The sequence below is a fragment of the Salarias fasciatus genome, chromosome 5, assembly GCF_902148845.1.
Source record: "Salarias fasciatus chromosome 5, fSalaFa1.1, whole genome shotgun sequence".
Lineage (NCBI taxonomy): Eukaryota > Metazoa > Chordata > Actinopteri > Blenniiformes > Blenniidae > Salarias > Salarias fasciatus.
The window spans coordinates 19,140,407-19,159,644 of NC_043749.1; the positions used below are offsets into that span (position 1 = coordinate 19,140,407).

Sequence of the window (19,238 nt, forward strand, 5' to 3'; positions counted from 1 at the left end):
ATGAGAAACAATGCTATCAATCGTACAGTGTAACCTCTTCTGAGCATACATTGATTGGATACTTTCTGAGGATCTCTGAAGGGAAGAAAAAGGCCTCATGAACTAAATTCAAGTTTGGGCAGATTTTTCATCCGTTCAGATAAAGAAAGGCTGGATTCCATAAGGACGTGTCCGACACTGTGCCTATAACTGCAAACGCTAGTCATCTCTTCACATTGTGTAAATCTACAGCATTGCAAGATCTCTTTGTGCATCCGCATGAGCCTGAAAGACAGAAACCTTGTTGCATATTATACTGAACACTACAAACACTATATTACCTTGGTATTGTTAAACATTGTTAGAGTCACAGAGTGCAACACAATAAAAGTAACAGTCCTTTTACGGCAACAATAAAGATAAATAATCCTGTCAACCTGAGAGATAAATGTATTCCATTAGTTTAAATGTCAAATACTCATTTTAAGAGTGTGACGAGAGCTCCATGTCTTGCGTGCACAGGACAGAAGCCTGTCAGACTGTGAGCTATCCAAACTTCTATTTGTGACCTGTGGGGGGCAGTAATGTTGTCATAACAACGGCTGAACTTCATGCTCAGGCCACAACACCTTGGGGAAAAAAAATGACCAACTTTTGAGGAGCATTACACATTCTATTTATCACTAAAACTGTGCATAAAACTCTAACATTTGCTTTCTGAAAAAATGGTACGATGGAATCCTTTAAGGGTCTTTAAATGCAGTTAATCCAGGAACCAGCCGTGGTTACACTGAACTGACAACCAATCAAAAGAAGTCAACAAACTGAGCAACTGTGGTAAATAATAATCAAAGGAAAACTTCATCTAAATGTGGATGAAAGCCAAGTTCCACAGAATAGGTCTCCTGAAAGTCGACCAGACTGTCAATCAAGTATCCCCCTAACTATGAACACTGAAACGCACTATATAAAATTCAATTTTGACTCATTTTCAGGCGGACCATCTGATCTCTCTTCTGGACCGTGAAATCTAATGTAAAAAACCATCAAAAACAAACAAAAAACAAGAAAACAATACTGAGCTGTAGGAAGTTGTAGGATTCAGTTTTAATCTATTAAACTCTGTTGCATTTTTAAAGAGTCATTTAAGAGCACAAACTTTGACATTTGCATCTCCTATTCCTCTCAGACAACTGACACAGATTCTATACTGCCGTCATGTTTGGCATTTTCACTCCGAGCCTTTAATGGATGGAGAGAGCACATAAAAACACTGCCAAGTGTTATAACACAGCAGGAGTAACCTTGCCTTTGATTTCTCAATCAGCCTCTTTGCTTTGGAGGGCTGCCAAGTGTCATTCACCTGAAATGTGTGTAGTGATGAACTCAAAACAAGTGTCATGTGTTGCCTTTGTGGGTACAGAGATGTGGAGAAGGGGCTTGGAACTTCAGAGAGATGTGGAGGAGAAATGGGAAGCTAAAAAGAAAAAAAAAAACAGCTTACTCCCTGCCAAGCTGATTATTTCTGTTTTCTATGCAACAGCAACTGTTGGACATTTCCACAGACCACTAATACAATGAATCTCCAGAAAAAACTATGTTTTAATTCTGCGATCCAGCCCAAGTGTGGATAGTCTTCAGAACATAAACTATACTTGGTTAGATTCGACTTGAAAACATTGCCTGAGTTGACTTGTTTGCTTTGTGCCATTCCAGCACTCAAGCAGCCGTCTCCAGAGGGAAGGGCCGCAATTTTATTCATCTGGCTGAGACGTAAATCAAAGCAAGAGTGGATGCATGCCGGTGCAACTCAGGTTATGCAACGTTTAATCACGCACTGAACAGTAGCTGTAATGGGAGATGAAACTATTTACAAAAAAAGTGTCTGTGGTGAGTTTTTTTCCTCCCTCCTTTAAAAAGATAAGCTTGCCTCCATGATCCAGCTTTGTATTGCAAACTCTGCAACACCTTGAACTCTGTTTTACTGCTTCTTGCATTTTGTCTCTGACCAGTAGAGACAAAAAGCTACGAAGTTATTGTGAAAAGCATGAGTGAAACTTGTAATGCAGTTACGTTACAGTGTGCTTGTTTACTTGGCAGACATGAAAAACAGTTGTAGAGCTGCAGAGCTGCTGTCTCTCAGTCATTCAGCTTACTGGTTACTATTTCACTCAACTGAAGTTTACTGGAAGATGATAACCTCTTCAGCAGGATACTGATTTTATTCTTATTCTTTCTCAAGCTAATAATTCATTGCACTATAAAAAAAATACTGTATTTATTGAATAATTTGCTTTGTCTGTTGGATTTCTAGAATTTGAGAAATAGATGCAACTTGTGCCATATATCTGAACCCGAATGTTTTGTTTGACAGTGCACTCAAATCATGCATTTTGAAAAAAATGCAAAAATGAACTTAATGGTTTTACACATGTACTTGTAGAATAGTTCATTACAAACAACTGAATATTGTATCAAATGTATCATTTGGCTTTCAGAAGCTTTACACAAGTTCATGTCGTGGATTGTCTTCATATCAACTGTATGGCACAGTAAATGTCACAGTGTCGCTGCAATAACAGCTATTTGCACATTACAAGAGCAAACTTTAAGGCAGAGGAAACTAATTTCCTCACTGAATATCTTTAAAGACTGCTAACTGTAATAAGCACAACTCTGGTTAGATGTTTACAAATGTTGAAATGAACAGTTTTCCAAATCATTGAAAGTAAATGAAGAAAAACCGACTGGGATATACATTTTCTATATTCCCAAGACCAAATTTCGTTGGATTGTTTCAACATTTCTGAAAACTTGTCTCTTGTTTCCAGTGACTCAGATGAGAAAATGAATACCACATGACTTTACTCAGTGTATGGAAAGCCTTTTGCCAGTTACTGTAACTCTGTTCAAAGAGTGGAAACAGCCAGACAACCTCTGACCAGAGATTAAGTACCTCTGGCCTTTTGGGGCCACACTGGTTGAGTACTTTAGTTTCCAGTTATAGGTAGAGTCCTGGATAAAAAATCATATCTCAAAGGTAACATCTGTCATGTGGCAACAAAATATGTCAGTGTAATTCATGCGGCACAGATTCTGATATATAACAATGACTATTCAAGCAAAAAGCAGCTACAAAACAGCCCCTGCTTGTTGTGATTGCTGATAGTTTACATCAAAGCTCGCCGGTTCAAAGAACTTTGAAATCCATCAAATTAGTCTCATCCATGTAGAAACACTGAAAATAAACCAGAGGAGGAAGGAAACTGCCAAAACAGTCTCAAGAAGTGAAAGCAACAACATGATATAACAGATTAAAGCATTTATTGCATGCCTGACTGGAGTTTTTCCCACAAGGTCGTAAATAGAGTAATATATTGTAGTTATGTTGCCTCTGCGGAGCCAGCAGCGGTCTGTCCCGCTGTGTGAGTTGTTGACTGGTCCTCTGCTGGCTCATTCTATCAGCACAAAAGCACACGTGGGATAGGTATGTGTGTGGATGTGTCTTGGTTTCTAAGCCAGAGAAACCCATGGGGCACATTAAATGGTAGGTCACTTGTTTTTGCCAAAAACGCTTAAAAGTATTCGGGAAATGTTCTCCAAAGGTTACAGAACAGTGAGCAATCCATCCAGGTTTTGTAAGGAGGCAGCACAACTAGTATTGTTATTAATAAATGTTCTGCATTTTTCTGGGAATTAGTTGAAAAATATGTTGTTGTTTTTTATAGACTCAATTATTGTTCATTGACATCAATTAGCCAGTCAACCCTTATTTTTATAGGAAGCACTTTTAGATCAAACACAACTTCACTTTGTTATTTTTCCTCTGGTCCCTGCATCAGATACCAGCAGTGTCAACACGATGTGTATGGTTTTTCCTCCAACAGAGAATGTCAGAGCACTCTGGCGTCAACAGCAGCTCATAATTCAGCAGGAAGCATTTTAAATGTTTTTCCTCGTTCATGCTTTCTTTCACCTGAGATATACTACTGCGGCTGCCGAAACATCTGGGGCAATCCAACACACACAGCTCAAGGATGTCATTAAACCTCCAGGCCTCTGTCAATAGTGATTTATGTTGATTTACATTCTTTCTTGAAGACTTCCTTGAAAAACTATAAAGTGTCAAGTGGATTTCCACTTAAATTTGGTAATTACCAGTTACCCAAAAGTTCTGTGTGCATTATTTCAAAATTGTAGCACCTTCTGCTGGTACACTGGAAAAACACACATTGTGGGACACAGTGTCCTTGATATGAGCGAGCCATGAATGTACTGCAGCCGCCCCCTGTCGGACAGAAGTGGAATTTCATAGCTGTCCATAAACCACCACTCAACCGAGTAAACTTAGAAACACAACAACGATGTAAAAATCACATCATTTAGAAGCATTGCTGACGTCCTTTGAATATTTCTTCTGTAATTTTTTGTTTTCCTGACAATTATTGCATGATAATTGCAAATGATTGAAGAACAGTTTAAACAATCTTCCCATCTGCAGCGAACCAAATGGTGATAGAGGAGGTGAGGATGGACCCGATGACGCAGGAGTAGAACTGCACCATTACCACCACCAGAGCATCTCAAAGTTTGCAAGCGGACACAGGCTGATCTAATTTCATTGCTGAGAAACAGAAATCCTGATGAAAACTATAAAAATAAGAAAATAAATATAATAAAAGAGTATATATGTAGATAGACGGAAAATGTAAAAGGCCTGCTGGGTGTGGTGTGGTGGAAGGGTGGACCTGGAGTCACTGTCTTCAAGAATTTCATGCTGTATGATTGTCAACTAAGAAGCTAAGATGCAGAGAATCTCCAGCACTCAGCAGGCTTTGGACATGATCCTGAACCAAGTCAACCCCTGTTGTCAGGATTCTATTCAGGCAGGCAGCGGGCAGTCTCAGTCTCCCTGGGTCCATCTGATGGCTGATTGCCCTCACCTGGGGACTGCCACTCTGACCTCCCCCTGCCACCTGCTCCTTGACGGATCGTGATCTTCTCCAGGCTCCTGTGCTGCTGCAGAAGGACTTTCCTGCTCTGCCAAGCTCTGTGAGGCATATTTTCTCGCCTCACCTCGCGCGAACCTGCGATGCTACTGCCAGGCTGCAGCCCTCTTGGATCTCCTGTACTAAATAAACCTGTTCAAACGTCAACCCTGGTTCTGGTCTCTCTGCATCTGGGTGTAACAGCAAATTCCAGCAAATCCTGACATCTGTGGCTCAGAAGGAGAAGACATAGACCTTCTGCCAGATTCAGACTCTGAAGTTTCTTCTGGTAAGAGTTTCCAAACATCCCATTTTCATTTTCTCATTATGGCATATGTGTTTAACACTTCTTGTACCAAGCAGGGGCTGATATGGCCTTTCCCCTTACAAATACAAGAGAGGGCCCAAAAAAGGCCCTGTGCTTTTGAATCAAGCCACTGTCCTACAGTCAGGTGGTAACCTTTCATTTGTAAATGCAGCTGCTGCACAATACATTATGCAGGAATGTGACCCAAACAGAGGGGGAAGTGTAGCACTCAAACGAATGTTTTTTTTTTTTGTCTTCGTTTAGTTTTGTTTTTTAAGCTGGTCCCGGCCCTTCGGTCCGGCCGACAGCAGCAGCGGGTTCACCCAGCTGCGTCCTGTGGCGCCTGACAGCGGCTTCCTGGCGAAAGGTTCCCCGCTCCTCCACGCATTCCCATCCGTGGGGAGGAGGTTCTGTTCTGTTTTGGAACCCCTGTGTCTGTGTGTCCACAGTTGTGGTTCCGCCCGCCTGCTGGAATGCAGTTTTGTCCTGCCTGTCCGCTCCCAAGTCTGTTGGGAGTCCAGTTCGCCCGTCCCGTCTCTGGGTATCCTGCTTCTGTACGGCCTCTGTCCAGGCCTTTGTGAGGGGCAGGCTAGCCCTCCCGTCCGTCCCCCTATTCTGCCTGGTATGTTGGGCGGTGGTGTCTGGTATTATTATTGCTCTGCTGTGGGATGGGGGTACTATTACACCTTGTACCTCTGTGGGCATATGGGAGCACTTGGGGCCTGTTTGTTTTTGTGTAACCCCTTTCTTACCTGTTGTCTGTCTGCTTCTCATGATCTACAGGTCGGTGTGTGTCTTTGCCAGAATCAGTTCAGCTCTTCCCTGTGAAATTTGTGAAAATAAAGAGGTTGCTACTCAACCTGTGCTGCCGGCGCTTGGTCCTTCCACCTGCACCGTGACACTTGAGGTTTGAGGGTCTTTGTCTAAGGAGTTTGCATGTTCTCTGTGACTGTGTGTGGAGTTTTCCAGCGTCTTCCTGCTGTTTTGTAACTAATTCTGTGTGGTGGTTTGTTTTGGACTCAATGGTAGTCACCACACAAAACAAAGTCGTATGATGGAACAGGAAACAGACATAACACTACATTTAGTAAACTGTGACTTTTTATTCAGGACATCAGCATTGTTAAAACAAAGAAAATGTCAATTCTGACATGCATCTTAGTCACCTGTCAAGTTTCCTCAGTAATGGCAATCAATGTTTGTGATGTTTACAGCAGTGTTTGTGGAGTTAAATGCAGCTTGTTCCAAATGAAACAGTCTGTGGAGAGACACTTTCTTCATAACATTCACTGCAGAGGGAAAACAGGTCTTTTATAGCAGGAAACGCATCATTTTCTGTTCAATAATAAGCCATTTAACATTGTAAACAAATCAAATGTTCAAACACTTTAAGGTTAAAGGCTGCACAATGATCTTCACCTGGCCTAAAAATACAGTACATAGTTCCATTTGCTTGCATGCTTCTGGATTAAATTTCCATGCCCCCATGAGTCTGAGTATGTACAACCGTTAACCAGACTCTTTTTTGCTGATTTCATTGCACCTGTTCATTGCACCTTCATTGCTTCATATGGTTCAGAGTACAGGAGTGCGGGCAAAGGGAGACGCAGTGTTGCATCAGATAATATTCAGTTTAATTGCTGTAGTGTCACGTTGGAAAATAACTTATTGCAGCAAAACAATCATGATACATTATTTCAACAACTTGAAAATTGAAACAATTATTCAGAGGTTCTTCAAAATCCATTTGCATTTCCTTGAATGGAGTTTTATATTCGGCCTATCAATTTTTACTCTATATTACTGAAACCACTTGCTCAGCAAGTTAAATCAGTAACACCCTCTCTTCAGCATCTAAATGGAGTTATAAGGTTTGAATTCCTCAAATTGTTGATTTCTGAGTGAAATGTTTCACTTTACCATTGCAGGGAGGGGTTCAATGTTTATGTTCACTTTTGTCTAGTAAGTAATGGAATTTTTTCCACCACAGGATCTGCTGGAGAGTAGCCGTCTGATATGGTTGTTATGGCATTTTAAAACAGTTTCAAAGTAACGAGTCACCATCATTGTGATATAATTTGGATTGACAGATATAAGCAGATGTTGACGGCACCAGATTGGATTGGTACTTCCTGAAATCAAAACAGAATATTTATTAAAGCTAAACATTACTGTTGAATGTGGAAATCACAGCTAGACCAGCAGAACAGAGACATCACAAAAACTGATCAGGTTTTCTTTACTCTTACAAGTGTTTTTCCATTCTTAAAATCTTGATCCTGGACATCCAGACAGTCCAATCAGGACGTTCAAGGACAAGCCGAAAGCCTAATTTCTTGTACAGAGCCACAGCAGGCTGCTGGGTGCTGCTCGTGTCCAGCATCACTTTGGAGAAACCTCGTTCCTTACTGAAGGCCAGCACAGTCTCAGTTAACCTGGAACCGAGGCCCGCCCGTCTGAACTCTGGAGCGATGATCATTCTGAAAAGTTCTCCGTATCGCTCTTTCCCGCTCTGTTTCGCCACCACAGCAACCATACCAACGACCTGTCCCTTTCCCTCAACCTCTGCCACCCAGAAGCAGTCATCGGGTCTGCTCAAAAAGCTCCCGACGATGTCAGCCATGTCTGAATTCAGTTTCAGTCTGACGAAGCCATCGTAGTGTATGTAGCAGCTGAAGTAGACAAGGCCCGTCCACGCTGCTGGTAACAGCACAGCTGCAAACACAGAGCCCAGGTGATATCCAGCATTGAGCAGAGCCACAATGACGGAGAAGTGGTAAAAGCTTTTCATGGCATTGAAAAAACATGGGCTTATGTGCTCCCGGGTGCAAGTACTAAACAAGGTGAGCACCGTGTCTTTGTCGGATGGACGATACCGGCGGATCACCAACGCCATGACGACAGGACCTGTGGGACAAATCCAAACAAGGTTCGTTAGAAACCTGCTGAGAGGACAGCCTTCCAGATGTTTTCACCAGATTTATATGACAAAAAGGAGAAGTCCTGCTTGTATTATGTGATTTCTAATCTGTGTTGCCAAAAAATAAAATAACGGCAACAAAGCCCTAAATGTTTCAAACAAGCAAAATAGTCAATGCAAAAAATAAATGGTGAATATTAAAATAAAAATGTAATATCAGATTGGTTTCAGACTGATGTAGAATGAAGCTGAACCCCAGTAATATGTATTCAGTGAAGCCTGTGGTGACGTCGGCCTCGAGTCCATAGGAGTTTATACAGGACATAAAACTAAGCTGCAATAAGGTATTTTAAGAAAAAACCAACCTCTTGCAGAGATAGGTCGTACGGAGGAGTGCGATCGGATCGTGCACGGCTGAAACACGGAGAGAGTAAATAGCCACTACCACACGGTCAACTTCCACCAGAAACTGACCTGGAACCAGTCAAAGTGAGGCTGTAAATGAAAAACCCGACACATACGGTTTATTTGGACGGCAGCCACATGTACACTCCCGCGAGGACTCCGCCCGAACTATTAAACATTTATCGAATCAAAGGAAAGTCACATAACAGGTCGATACAAAGGTTCACTCTCTGTATTATACGACGCAGGAAAGACAAGTTGATCTTTCCTCCTTCTGTCAAATGGGAGCGTCAGCCTGCAGTCTCCAGAAGTGGAAATCATGGGGCCAGAGAGGGACTCTTCTCTTCCATGAGCTGCACCCCTACAAAGGAAATCACTTTTAATGAAGTGGCATTAATCACCATGGGGAAGGAAGCTGTAATTTTTTCCCACTGGAAATGATGAAATATTTCTATTGTATTCTTTCTGGGATAATGCTATAAACTCAGTGCAGTTGCTGTAAGTACAAAACAAAAGACACTTGTACGTTTGACTGTTGAATTTCACCTTTTCAGTTTTAACAGCAATTAATATAAGTAAACAATCTTGTGCATATTTCAAAGATGCTGCACTTATTTTGATAATGAGAAATTGATGTGACTTCAAATAATATGACAAAATGACAATATCACAAAAATCTGCCATTTGATTTAGGAATGATAATTTTTCACTCTAACAAAGCGCAAAAAAAATGGAAAAGGTAAAAATTTCATCATTTGAACCCAAGAAGTAGAATAAATTTGGTTTAATGCCACTTTATAATGAGGGCAGGTTTGCCAATCAGTAGTGAAAATGACAGCTAAAGCACTTAACTGGCACAACCATAACAAATTCCAGATTTTTATTCGTTGTGAACTCTGTGGCTTCTGGTCTATCTTGGAGATAAGTATCAGGAAAAGAAACTTGAGAGCTGCCACCAATGCAAACAGCTGTGGTTACAAGATTGGCATCAAGGGAAGTATTCTTACAAAATCAGAGAAAATATGTTGGCAAATCTGTGGCATTGCACTTGCATGTACATTGTACCTACTTTCTGCACCTTTAAGATGAGGAAATATTGGGCATGTCACTCGAAATGGAGTCTATGTTAATTCATTCATGCAAATATTTTACTATTTGAACTATTTATGGTTGCATTGTGGGCTGTTATGGAGGGGAAGTGGTTAGTTCTCTTGCCTCACAGTGAGAAGGTCGAGGTTCCCTGTAAAGTCCAAAAACAAAGTCAAGATGAGGTCTGTTGATGAGCCTACAACTCCTCTTGGAGTTGATGTGAGTGTGTGTGGTTGTGTTTGAAAAGAGGTGGTGTAAATCCCCTCATCCTTTAACAGAAATTCTGCCACTGTTGTGGCGAGATGCATTTTCTCAGCGAGGTCATCACAACTTTAATACATTTTATTGGAAGATATTTTCAATGTTGTACATCAAATGGATTTTGTGAACACTCATTTGGTATGTTGATCATGTGGTGATTGTGTTACAGGCCCCAGGCATGGTGAACACGTGAACAAAAACAATTGTTTTGTTTTTTTTGTTTTTTTTCTGTGGAACAGAGGTAGAGCCTGAGAGAAAGAATCACACGTGCACTTATGCAGTTCCCCAAATCACATGTTATTAAAACAATTCATAATATATACAATTCACATTCAGTGCAATTTTTCTGTTGGATTTCTAAATTTATAAAAGTTCATATACATCTTTGAGCATTTACAATTATTCCAAACTCTTATTATTGCTCAATGTATTGCAATTAGTTTATAAACAAATACAAAATTGGACTTAGCACTTCAGGATATGAATGTATAAATTAAATAAACATGACTATCTTAACAAAATGTTCATACAACACAAAATATATTTTACATCTCAATAAACATTAGAAATAATTCTTATTCCTAAAAAAACAGAGCAGGAAGGGTTCAATCAAGGGTTGTATCAATTTGGAGCTAAAAATAAAGTGCAAATAAAATACATCACTGCAGAAAACACAGTCGGCCTGAAGCACACGAAATCTCGACAACACCACGAACTCTCGCGAGACCACCGACGCAGCGCGGCTCCACGAACTCACACAAAAAGTCGCATCAAACTTCCATAAAGCAACACAAAATGGCTTTCTATTACATGCTGTTACTATACGGAGCTTAGTGCTTGCGTTCAAAATAACTTTATCCCTTTACTGACCTGTAGAACAGAGGCAGAGCATGACAGAAGAATCACAGTTGCACTCGCGCCGTTCTCAAAACACGTCTGAGGCTCAGACCGGAAGTCCGTCCGCAGAGCGCATCGGGGCGGGCGCAGTGTCAAAGGTTCCGCTTTCAATCTCTCAATTACTCACCCACAATAACACAGGACTTCATTTTATTAACATCAAAATACTCCTCTTCCACAATACTGGATTTTTAAACTATGAATTCTGTGACGTTTGGTCAGAACATTAATGATAAAATTTTACCAAAATGTGGTTGTACATTTACTTGCAGTTTAGTTACTTTACTACATGTTCCATATTATGTCACAATCTCCAGAAACCTTTGACGAGATATGGAGTTGATCAAACGAAAGCAAAAGGTAGTAGCCCTTTTTTCACAGTCTGGCACACTTCATGAGAGACTTCAGTCTTCAGTCAAAATTATGTTTCTTTTTATTGCTTAATAAATAAGCAGGACAATAACTGGGTTCTGTTACAGTATGCAATTACATTGTACACAGTAAAAAATAAAAAAGTATCATAAAATCAAAGCAAACATAAGAACATGAGACATGGAAATCCAAAAATACTCTGCACAAACAATTATTCACTGTTCTCAATACATGAGTGGCCCCTTGATCATTCTCTCTCTTAATGTTCTCTATTCATTCATGTCACAAATCTATAATTATGCTATGATTCAACTCATGTGATGATATAATAATACTCGACAGTGTATTAACATAAGCAACAATAGCCACTGGATATATGCACTATTACAATACAGAAATTTTGGAGGGAAACAGAAAGCACGAAATAGCCTACTAAGCAAAAATGAGCTTTTGAGATTCGCATTATTTTGTTTGAGTATTCAGTGCATAAAAAAAGTACGTAATTAGCCTAATTTTATATATAGTGTAGAAATGGATAGCTTGAAAAATGCCAATCTTTGTTTTATGCAGTGATAGACCAAAAGTACAATTAGTAAAAAATAAAAACAAAAGAGGAAATCTGTTCTCACTCATTGTTAGTGACGGTGGTAAAGTCATTGCAAGGGCTGCTGGCTGTCACCTGGCTTTCGTGAGAGACTTGATTAAATGACACCCATGCAAAACACCACTTCCAGATGGCCACATAACCGGTCCTGATCTTTTGTATTTTGAACCCATACACAATTGGGTTGACAGTTGAGTTTACATGACTAAGCAGGATGCCAACATAAATAGCTGCTTTTGGTACATCTTCCTCCTTGCCAAAGTAAGTCATACAGTTCATTATGTTGAGAGGGATCCAGCATACAGCAAACAAGGCCAAGACCAGAGACAGAGACCTAGCCAGCTGTTTCTCCTTCTTCAAGTAGACTTCCGTCTGTTTTTGAGAATTGTTACCTGGCTTATCTTGAAGGCTTCCTCGAATAGTGTAGAAGACACAGATGTACAGGACAGTCATCACCAGCAGTGGTGTTAAGGTACAGAAGAAGAACTTGAAGTCAACCAGGTATGACATGGGGATAACAGTAATAAACCGGCAGACAATTGTAGGATTGGCAGATTCAGATAATGTTGTTTGGTTGTGCCATCCGAATATAGGGGCAAAACTCAGAGGCAGTGCAACAAGCCAACATCCCACAACCACAAGACGAGAATTTCTCAATGTCATGATCCTTTTGTACCTATAAAGAAAAGAAGTAATGATTGTTATCATTGTTATTCACTTTGATATAAAAACACAGAAGTTCATTCCAAAAACAGCATGTTTGAAAAATTCTTACCTCAGAGGGATGTACACCCGCAGGTAGCGGTCAACAGCAATCGCTGTGAGACAAAAAATCGAAACCTGGGTGAAGAGAACAACCAGGCAGCTGATGAAGAGACAAGAGTGGAATGAAGTCTCAAGTCGTCCGTCCACCAACACAGCCATCGGGACGGTCACACAGCCGACTAGAAAGTCTGCCACAGCCAGAGAGACGATCAGACAGAAGGTGGGTTGCCGGATGCTTTTACTGGTCCACAGAGCCAGAATCACCAGCATGTTCCCCAGACAGCAGCTGACAGCGATGAGCACCTCCACCGCCGTGTAAATCACCTCTCCTGCTCCCATTGCGTCTCCTTTGCGTGTTGTTTAAATGATCTTAGAGGAAGTGAATTTTCTCTTGACAGCTTAGTTGTCATGTCAGTGTTAAAAAAAAAAAACACTCCTAAACAGTGTGCATTAGTAACCACATCCTGCATGAAAAAAGATACACCTCTTCTTTTAAAAAGCAGTCATAGCAAAGGGATTCTACTTTGTTTTTGATTAGGTATCATCTTGTGAATTGTTGTGAAATGCATCAGTGCTGATATGTGAGGATGACTGAACAGCCTCTCTTTCACTGCCTCCATTCACTCATTTAAACCTCATTTTCATTAATTTTCAAGAAACTATTCAGAACATATTTAAATTGGCCCTCTGCAGAGAATACTTCCCATCTTTGTTGAATATGATGATTTCCCCAAGAGGCTGCCTTTTGGGTGGCTCTGTTTTGCTAACAAACCGAGGCAGCAGACGTCTGACCTGTATTGCTTTTTATCAGTATTGCCCACAAAATGCCAAAGTGAAACCACAAATGATTTTCAGCAAAGTGAGAGTAGATGTGATAAGTTTAAGTAAAATCCAAAAATCATTTGATTATCTCAATGCAGGGCCAAGCATCACCCTCTTTTTTCAAATCAATAAATAGTCTCCTTGTTATGAGGTATTCTCAAGTTAGTTATGTTTGCATTGGTCCACACATTGATAACAAAAGTATGCACGTAAGTTTGTGGACAAAAGTACCACAGATATGCTCAGTGTCAAGTACACAATAGTTTACAAGACCCACAAAGTTTCTGATAAATGCAGCAACCTATTTAAATAGCCACATTGTGTTTCCTGTGTGGTTGAAGTTCAAAGAACAAGATTGAAGAGGAACTGAAGCAGAGCATGCTATTTGGAGAGATATTTGAGGAAGTACCATTTTCTGCTCTCTGAATAACTTTACTCTCCTGTGACTGCTGCATCACTCTGCCTTACCGCTGATGGCCTCTGCCTTTCAGAATGCTTGTCAGAGTGCGATCAGAGTCCAGAATCACTGTCTTCCCTGGTCATCTCTCTGAATTAGACATTTTTACTATGTTAATGATTTCCTCTTTAGAGCTTTTTGATAGTTTTTACAATGCAACAAAAGTATACATACATATTAGAAAAAAAAAAAAAAAAACGCAAATCATCCAGAAAAAACTAATGGCTAATGAAGGCTAAAAACGGTTTTAAATAATTATCATAAACTTTAATAGCCAGGAGTCAGCTGCACCTTTGTTTGGGGAAATTGAAGATTTTGCCACTATATTCTTTGAATAAACAAGTATTGGTTTTATTTTATGTACACAAAACAAAACCTGAATTTTTTTAATCTTAATTTTTCTATTTCTAAAATTTTTAATCTTTCATCTAATAAGTTTTCATCTTTTATTTCTTTTTCTCTTTCTGGAGTTAGATATCTTGTACAGATGGACACTTTAAATCTGCTTTTGAAACAACACAAACCTTTATCTGCAGTGCGCCCTTATTGTTTGCGACTGAATGGATGCTTTAAAAAACCACCAGGCAAATCTGTATCTGTACAAAAGTGACAACTGAGAAGCAAATGTTTGTAGTAAGCTGTCATCAGATCAGCGTGTAATATTGGACAATACTGAAACACTATGGCTCAACAGCTACTATGATACCATTTCATTGTTTCTTATATGAGCTATTTAATATCTCCTGCTGTTTTTATTATTCTTCCTTTTTTTTAAATTCATTTTTGCTACTTTCACCCCACATATCTAGCATACAGGTAAACCAACTTCATTGACAGTGAAATACAACACATCTGTCCACACTGAATAACATTTTATTTTTCTTCTGAACTGGGATTTTTCCTTAATTATTTTTTGCTCATCGGGATGTGCATTTTGAAAATGCAACATTTAAATAAAAGACCCTGTGAAGGTGACATATCCATCCATCCATCCATCCATTTTTTTAAGCTGTTCTGTTCAGCATGGAAAGCAGCAGAATGGAGGTCTGGCTGCTATTATGTGCCTGACAGATTTGATCTTCCAAGCGGAGCTTATAAGTATTTATTTTTTTTTATTTGTAATTTATTTTATTTATTTTGAGTACTGATACATATCGCTGGACCTGACAGGGGGAGAGAAAGTGAAAGAAACCGAACAAGTTAAAAGACAAGCCAACAACAACAAAAAGGGGTGAACTGTGCCTACATATGACAAAGGGTATCCTACGGACATTTGTTGGAGAATATGGGGCTTGCAAAACTGAGTATTCAGGTATGAAACTACATCAGAGCATCAGGAGAGGCCTACTATAGATCACCATAAGTCTAAAGCATCACAAGAAAACAAGGTAACTGAGTCCACATGTAGAGGGTGAAGAGTGATTAAATATCAGCGTGATCATGCAAGTGTGATAGTGATCATGCATATATGACTTCTAACCCCTGAGACGACCAGAAGCAGGCCAGACAGGCCCTCAGGGACCAGATCCTAGCCACTCCCCCAGGAAGACGTCCACTCACCGGTCCAGAAGCGGACAGAGGAAAGAAAGCCCTAGCTCGGGCCCCCGGGGCCCAGGCTCCAGGGAGCCAAGACCGGCAGGATCATCCATCCATCTTCCAGTGGGTCGCAGGGGAAGCAGTCTAACCAGAGATGCCCAGACTTCTCCGTCCCCAGACACTTCCTCCAGCGCTTCCGGGAGGATCCCAAGGCGTTCCCAGGCCGAGAGGCATAGTCTTACTAGCATGTCCTTGGTCTTCCCCGGGGTCTCCTCCTGGTGGGACATGCCCGGAACACCTCCCCAGGGAGGCGTCCAGGAGGCATCCTGAAGAGGTGCCCGAGCCACCTCAGCTGGCTCCTCTCGATATGGAGGAGTAGTGACTCTACTCCAAGCTCCTCCCTGGTGATTGAGCTCCTCACCCTATCTCTAAGGGAGCGCCACCCTACGGAGGAAGCTCATTTCAGCCACTTGTATCTGGGATCTTGTCCTTTCGGTCATAACCAAAAGCTCATGACCACAGGTGAGGGTGGGACGTAGATTGACTGGTAAATCGAGAGCTTTGCCTTTCGGCTCAGCTCCTTCGTCACCACGATGGACCGATACAACGACCGCATCACTGCAGCCACTGCACCGATCCACCTGTCAATCTCACGCTCCATCCGTCCCCCACTCGTGAACAAGACCCCAAGATACTTAAACTCCTCCACTTGGACCACAGTCTCTCCACCGACTTGGAGGGGGCAAGCCGCCTTCTTCCGGTTGAGGACCATGGCCTCGGATTTGGAGGTGGAGGTGCACCTCCAAACCCTCCTCCAAATCCTCCTCCTCCAGGTGACATGTGAAAAACAAAAAATGGATTAATTGGACTTGGTCAAAGGAGCCAGAACAGCAGGTTGCAGACCCCTGGATGGGTTCTGTGGGTGGGGGTGCTGGGGGGTGTGGGGGGCACAGCCCTGCTGAAGTCCCTGTAACTTCCCAGTGGAGGAGAAGGGGTGGGGCCACAGCTTCTTCAATGATTGAAAGACCAGCTGGATGATTCTGTGGTTGCCCAGCAACGCCAATTTAGAACCCATGAAACAATTTGCCTTTCAGTGATTTCCACTGAAATTTGGTAATTACAGTTACCCAAAAGTTCTGTGTGCATCAATTCAAAATTGTAGCACCTTCTACTGGTTCACTGGAAAAACACACATTGTGGGACACACTGTCCTTGATATGAGTGTGCCATGAGTCTGCTGCTGCCGCCCCCTGTCGGACAGAAGAGGAATTTCATCTCTGAACATAAATAAAAAACAAAACAGAAAAAAGATAAACCACCACTCAAACAAGTAAATTTAGAAAAACAACAACGCTGTTAAAACCCATTTTAAAAAAACTGAGCAATGAATCACAATATTATTAGTGTTAATAATGTCTGTGATGTAATTCTTTTTTTTTTTTTGTGCACAACCGTTGTTTCATTTATAGGTGGGGTATCAAATATAAAGTGTGATGGTAAAACTGCGCCATCACGGGTTCCCATCCCATTCAGATGACATTGCAATGTGTCAAAACCACAAAGGAAACATTGATTAGTTAATGTTCCAATGTGTGTTTTTGTTTTTGTTTTTGATTTCTTTTTTTTTTTTTTTTTGGGGGGGGGGGGGGGGGGGGGGCATTTCACAATACACAATTTTCAAACTTTATACTTTGAACTTTGAATTGTTTAGGCTTTGCAAAAATGTGCATTTATTTAAAATTTACGTGAACCTCTAAGTAATCAAGCAAAGGAGTGCTTTGGAGGTGTCTAAAGATGTTTATTTTTCATTTTAATGGTCAAACCCACTCAAGATCAAATTGGACCGTGTGTGGCTGCTGAACTGACAGGAGTTAACACCCTGCTGTTTGCTTATGAAGCATTACCCACATGATGTACACTACATGATGACATCTTTTTATATGTAGCAATAATTATGTGAATCTTCCTCCTTTAGAGTCATTGTTCTTGTGCATTATTTATTCTAAATGTCCGTGGCCAATTTTTCCCCACATCATTTAAAACCATTGCTGAGGTGCTTTGAATACTTCTTTAATGTTTTTTCTTTTCCTGACAATTGTTGCATGATAATTGCAAATGATGAAAGAAATTAATTATTTTGTATCACAAACAATAAATGAAGGAAACACAATCACAACACTCCCTTTACTGAAAGATGTCCCCAGAGCTATGAAGAGAATAAAAGCTGTATGCATGCATTACATTAAATAAAATGGGCAATTATGGGCAATCAGCCTCCTGAGGCTCACAAACAATGAAGGAACAGCAAGACCTCTACAAGTGGTTTATTTATATCCAAGTACTGCTGTTTGAAGTTAGACGTGTTTATAATTAGTTCATATCCTGACTGATATTGTGTGAGTGTTGGTGAGTAGGTGGATGAATCCATAGATGCACAAGTTAGTTTGTGTGAACCCGGATCTCTGACTTAAAAACCAGAGCTCCAGAGCTAAGGCAAGTGGCCAAAACATTGTCACCTGTCTGATAGGCCCCTGGTAACAAGCAGATCCATGTCAAATTAACTAAATTAGGACTGTAAACTCTCTTTTTTCAAACAATCTGAACCAACTTTGATGAAGTTTTACATGCATATATAACATTTGGGCCTAAATCCAAATTTTACATTACCTAAACAATATTGTATGTGTTATATGCTGAATTCTAGTCTTTTTGAATATATCATTATTCAAGTACTATCCATTAAAGAAACAATTCATGTATGTTCTTTAAAGCGTAAATCTCCATTGTCAAAATTCACTTGGATTGAAATGTGTCCAATGTGCTGGTTCAGTTCCATTAACAATGTTTATTGTTAAAAGGATATTGGGAGTTTAGAGAATAAGCATTTCACATCAGAAATGTAAAATGATTTGGTGCTCAAAAACAACTAAATCTGAGCAGCTTACAGCACCAATGAAACTGTTGGGTTTATTCACACATTTCTGTCTAGTTGCCCATAAAAATGTACAGATGCATATATGAATAATTTTCTTGGTGTGTTAACAACCGAACCACAAAGGCACTTATTTCTCTTTACTTGAAATGACTAAATCTGATCTATTCAGAAATGGATGGAAGAGGGGCGAGCAAAATTCTGCCTATTTCTTCAGGTTACTAAAATCTCATTCTAAAACCAATACTGTTCAACAACTTAAACGGATAATGCTGAATGAGATAACCCTAAACAAATTGCTTTGTTCCAACCTTTAAAGCAAATTCTTTTCTTCTTAGTATTGTGGCATGAGTGTATCTGCCTTTTTAGACTGACATTAATGATATTGAAAGAGATTTATGTGATACTGCTCTCACTTCACAAAAAAAAAAAAGAGAATAGAAGTCTGGAGGTTGGAAAAGAATTTTTAGATTGAATTTTGCACAGTGTTGCAGAACTATTAGCCCCTTTTCTTTTTAAAATTTGTCACAGAAAGTATAAATAATGAATTGTTCCCTCCCACATTAGCACAAGGCCTAATTACACTTATTCCAAATATCTGGCATCTGAAACTGGTCTATTAGACGACAATTATAAGATGTCAGCAAGGCTTGGATGCTGATTCATTATAGACACATATCTGTTAATATCAGATTGGTGTTTGATATTTTCCACTATTTTCAATTAATATCTGATAATAGCTATATCTTATTTTTAGATTTCCACAAAGTCTTTGATTCTGTAAAACATGAGTTTATTTTCAATTATTTGGAAAAACGTGGTTTGGGGTTTTATCAACAAGTCCAAATGAAATTGAGTTCTGACACAACATCACATGGGGAATTCAAAGGTTGCCCTAGTTCTG

The 19,238-nt window shown here is 40.2% G+C and overlaps 2 protein-coding genes across 3 annotated transcripts; both read right to left on the reverse strand.

The window, feature by feature from the left end:
- Window positions 1-6,376: 6,376 nt before the first annotated feature.
- LOC115388809 (probable N-acetyltransferase camello) lies at window positions 6,377-10,883 on the reverse strand. Of its 2 annotated transcripts, none has more exons than XM_030092095.1 (3): window positions 10,820-10,883; window positions 8,560-8,668; window positions 6,377-8,181 (listed from the first exon to the last, which is right to left on the reverse strand). In XM_030092095.1, the coding sequence occupies exon 3, from the start codon at window positions 8,168-8,170 to the stop codon at window positions 7,520-7,522; it is 651 nt and encodes a 216-aa protein (XP_029947955.1). In that variant the 5' UTR covers window positions 8,171-8,181; window positions 8,560-8,668; window positions 10,820-10,883; the 3' UTR covers window positions 6,377-7,519. The 2 variants fall into 2 exon arrangements, with proteins under 2 accessions (XP_029947955.1, XP_029947954.1); XM_030092094.1 differs by having other exon boundaries at window positions 8,560-8,960; window positions 10,820-10,879.
- Window positions 10,884-11,843: 960 nt separating this feature from the next.
- Window positions 11,844-12,928, reverse strand: LOC115388122 (adenosine receptor A1-like). The gene is made up of 2 exons (XM_030091064.1): window positions 12,598-12,928; window positions 11,844-12,498 (listed from the first exon to the last, which is right to left on the reverse strand). The coding sequence occupies exons 1-2, from the start codon at window positions 12,924-12,926 to the stop codon at window positions 11,844-11,846; spliced, it is 984 nt and encodes a 327-aa protein (XP_029946924.1). The 5' UTR covers window positions 12,927-12,928.
- Window positions 12,929-19,238: the final 6,310 nt, after the last annotated feature.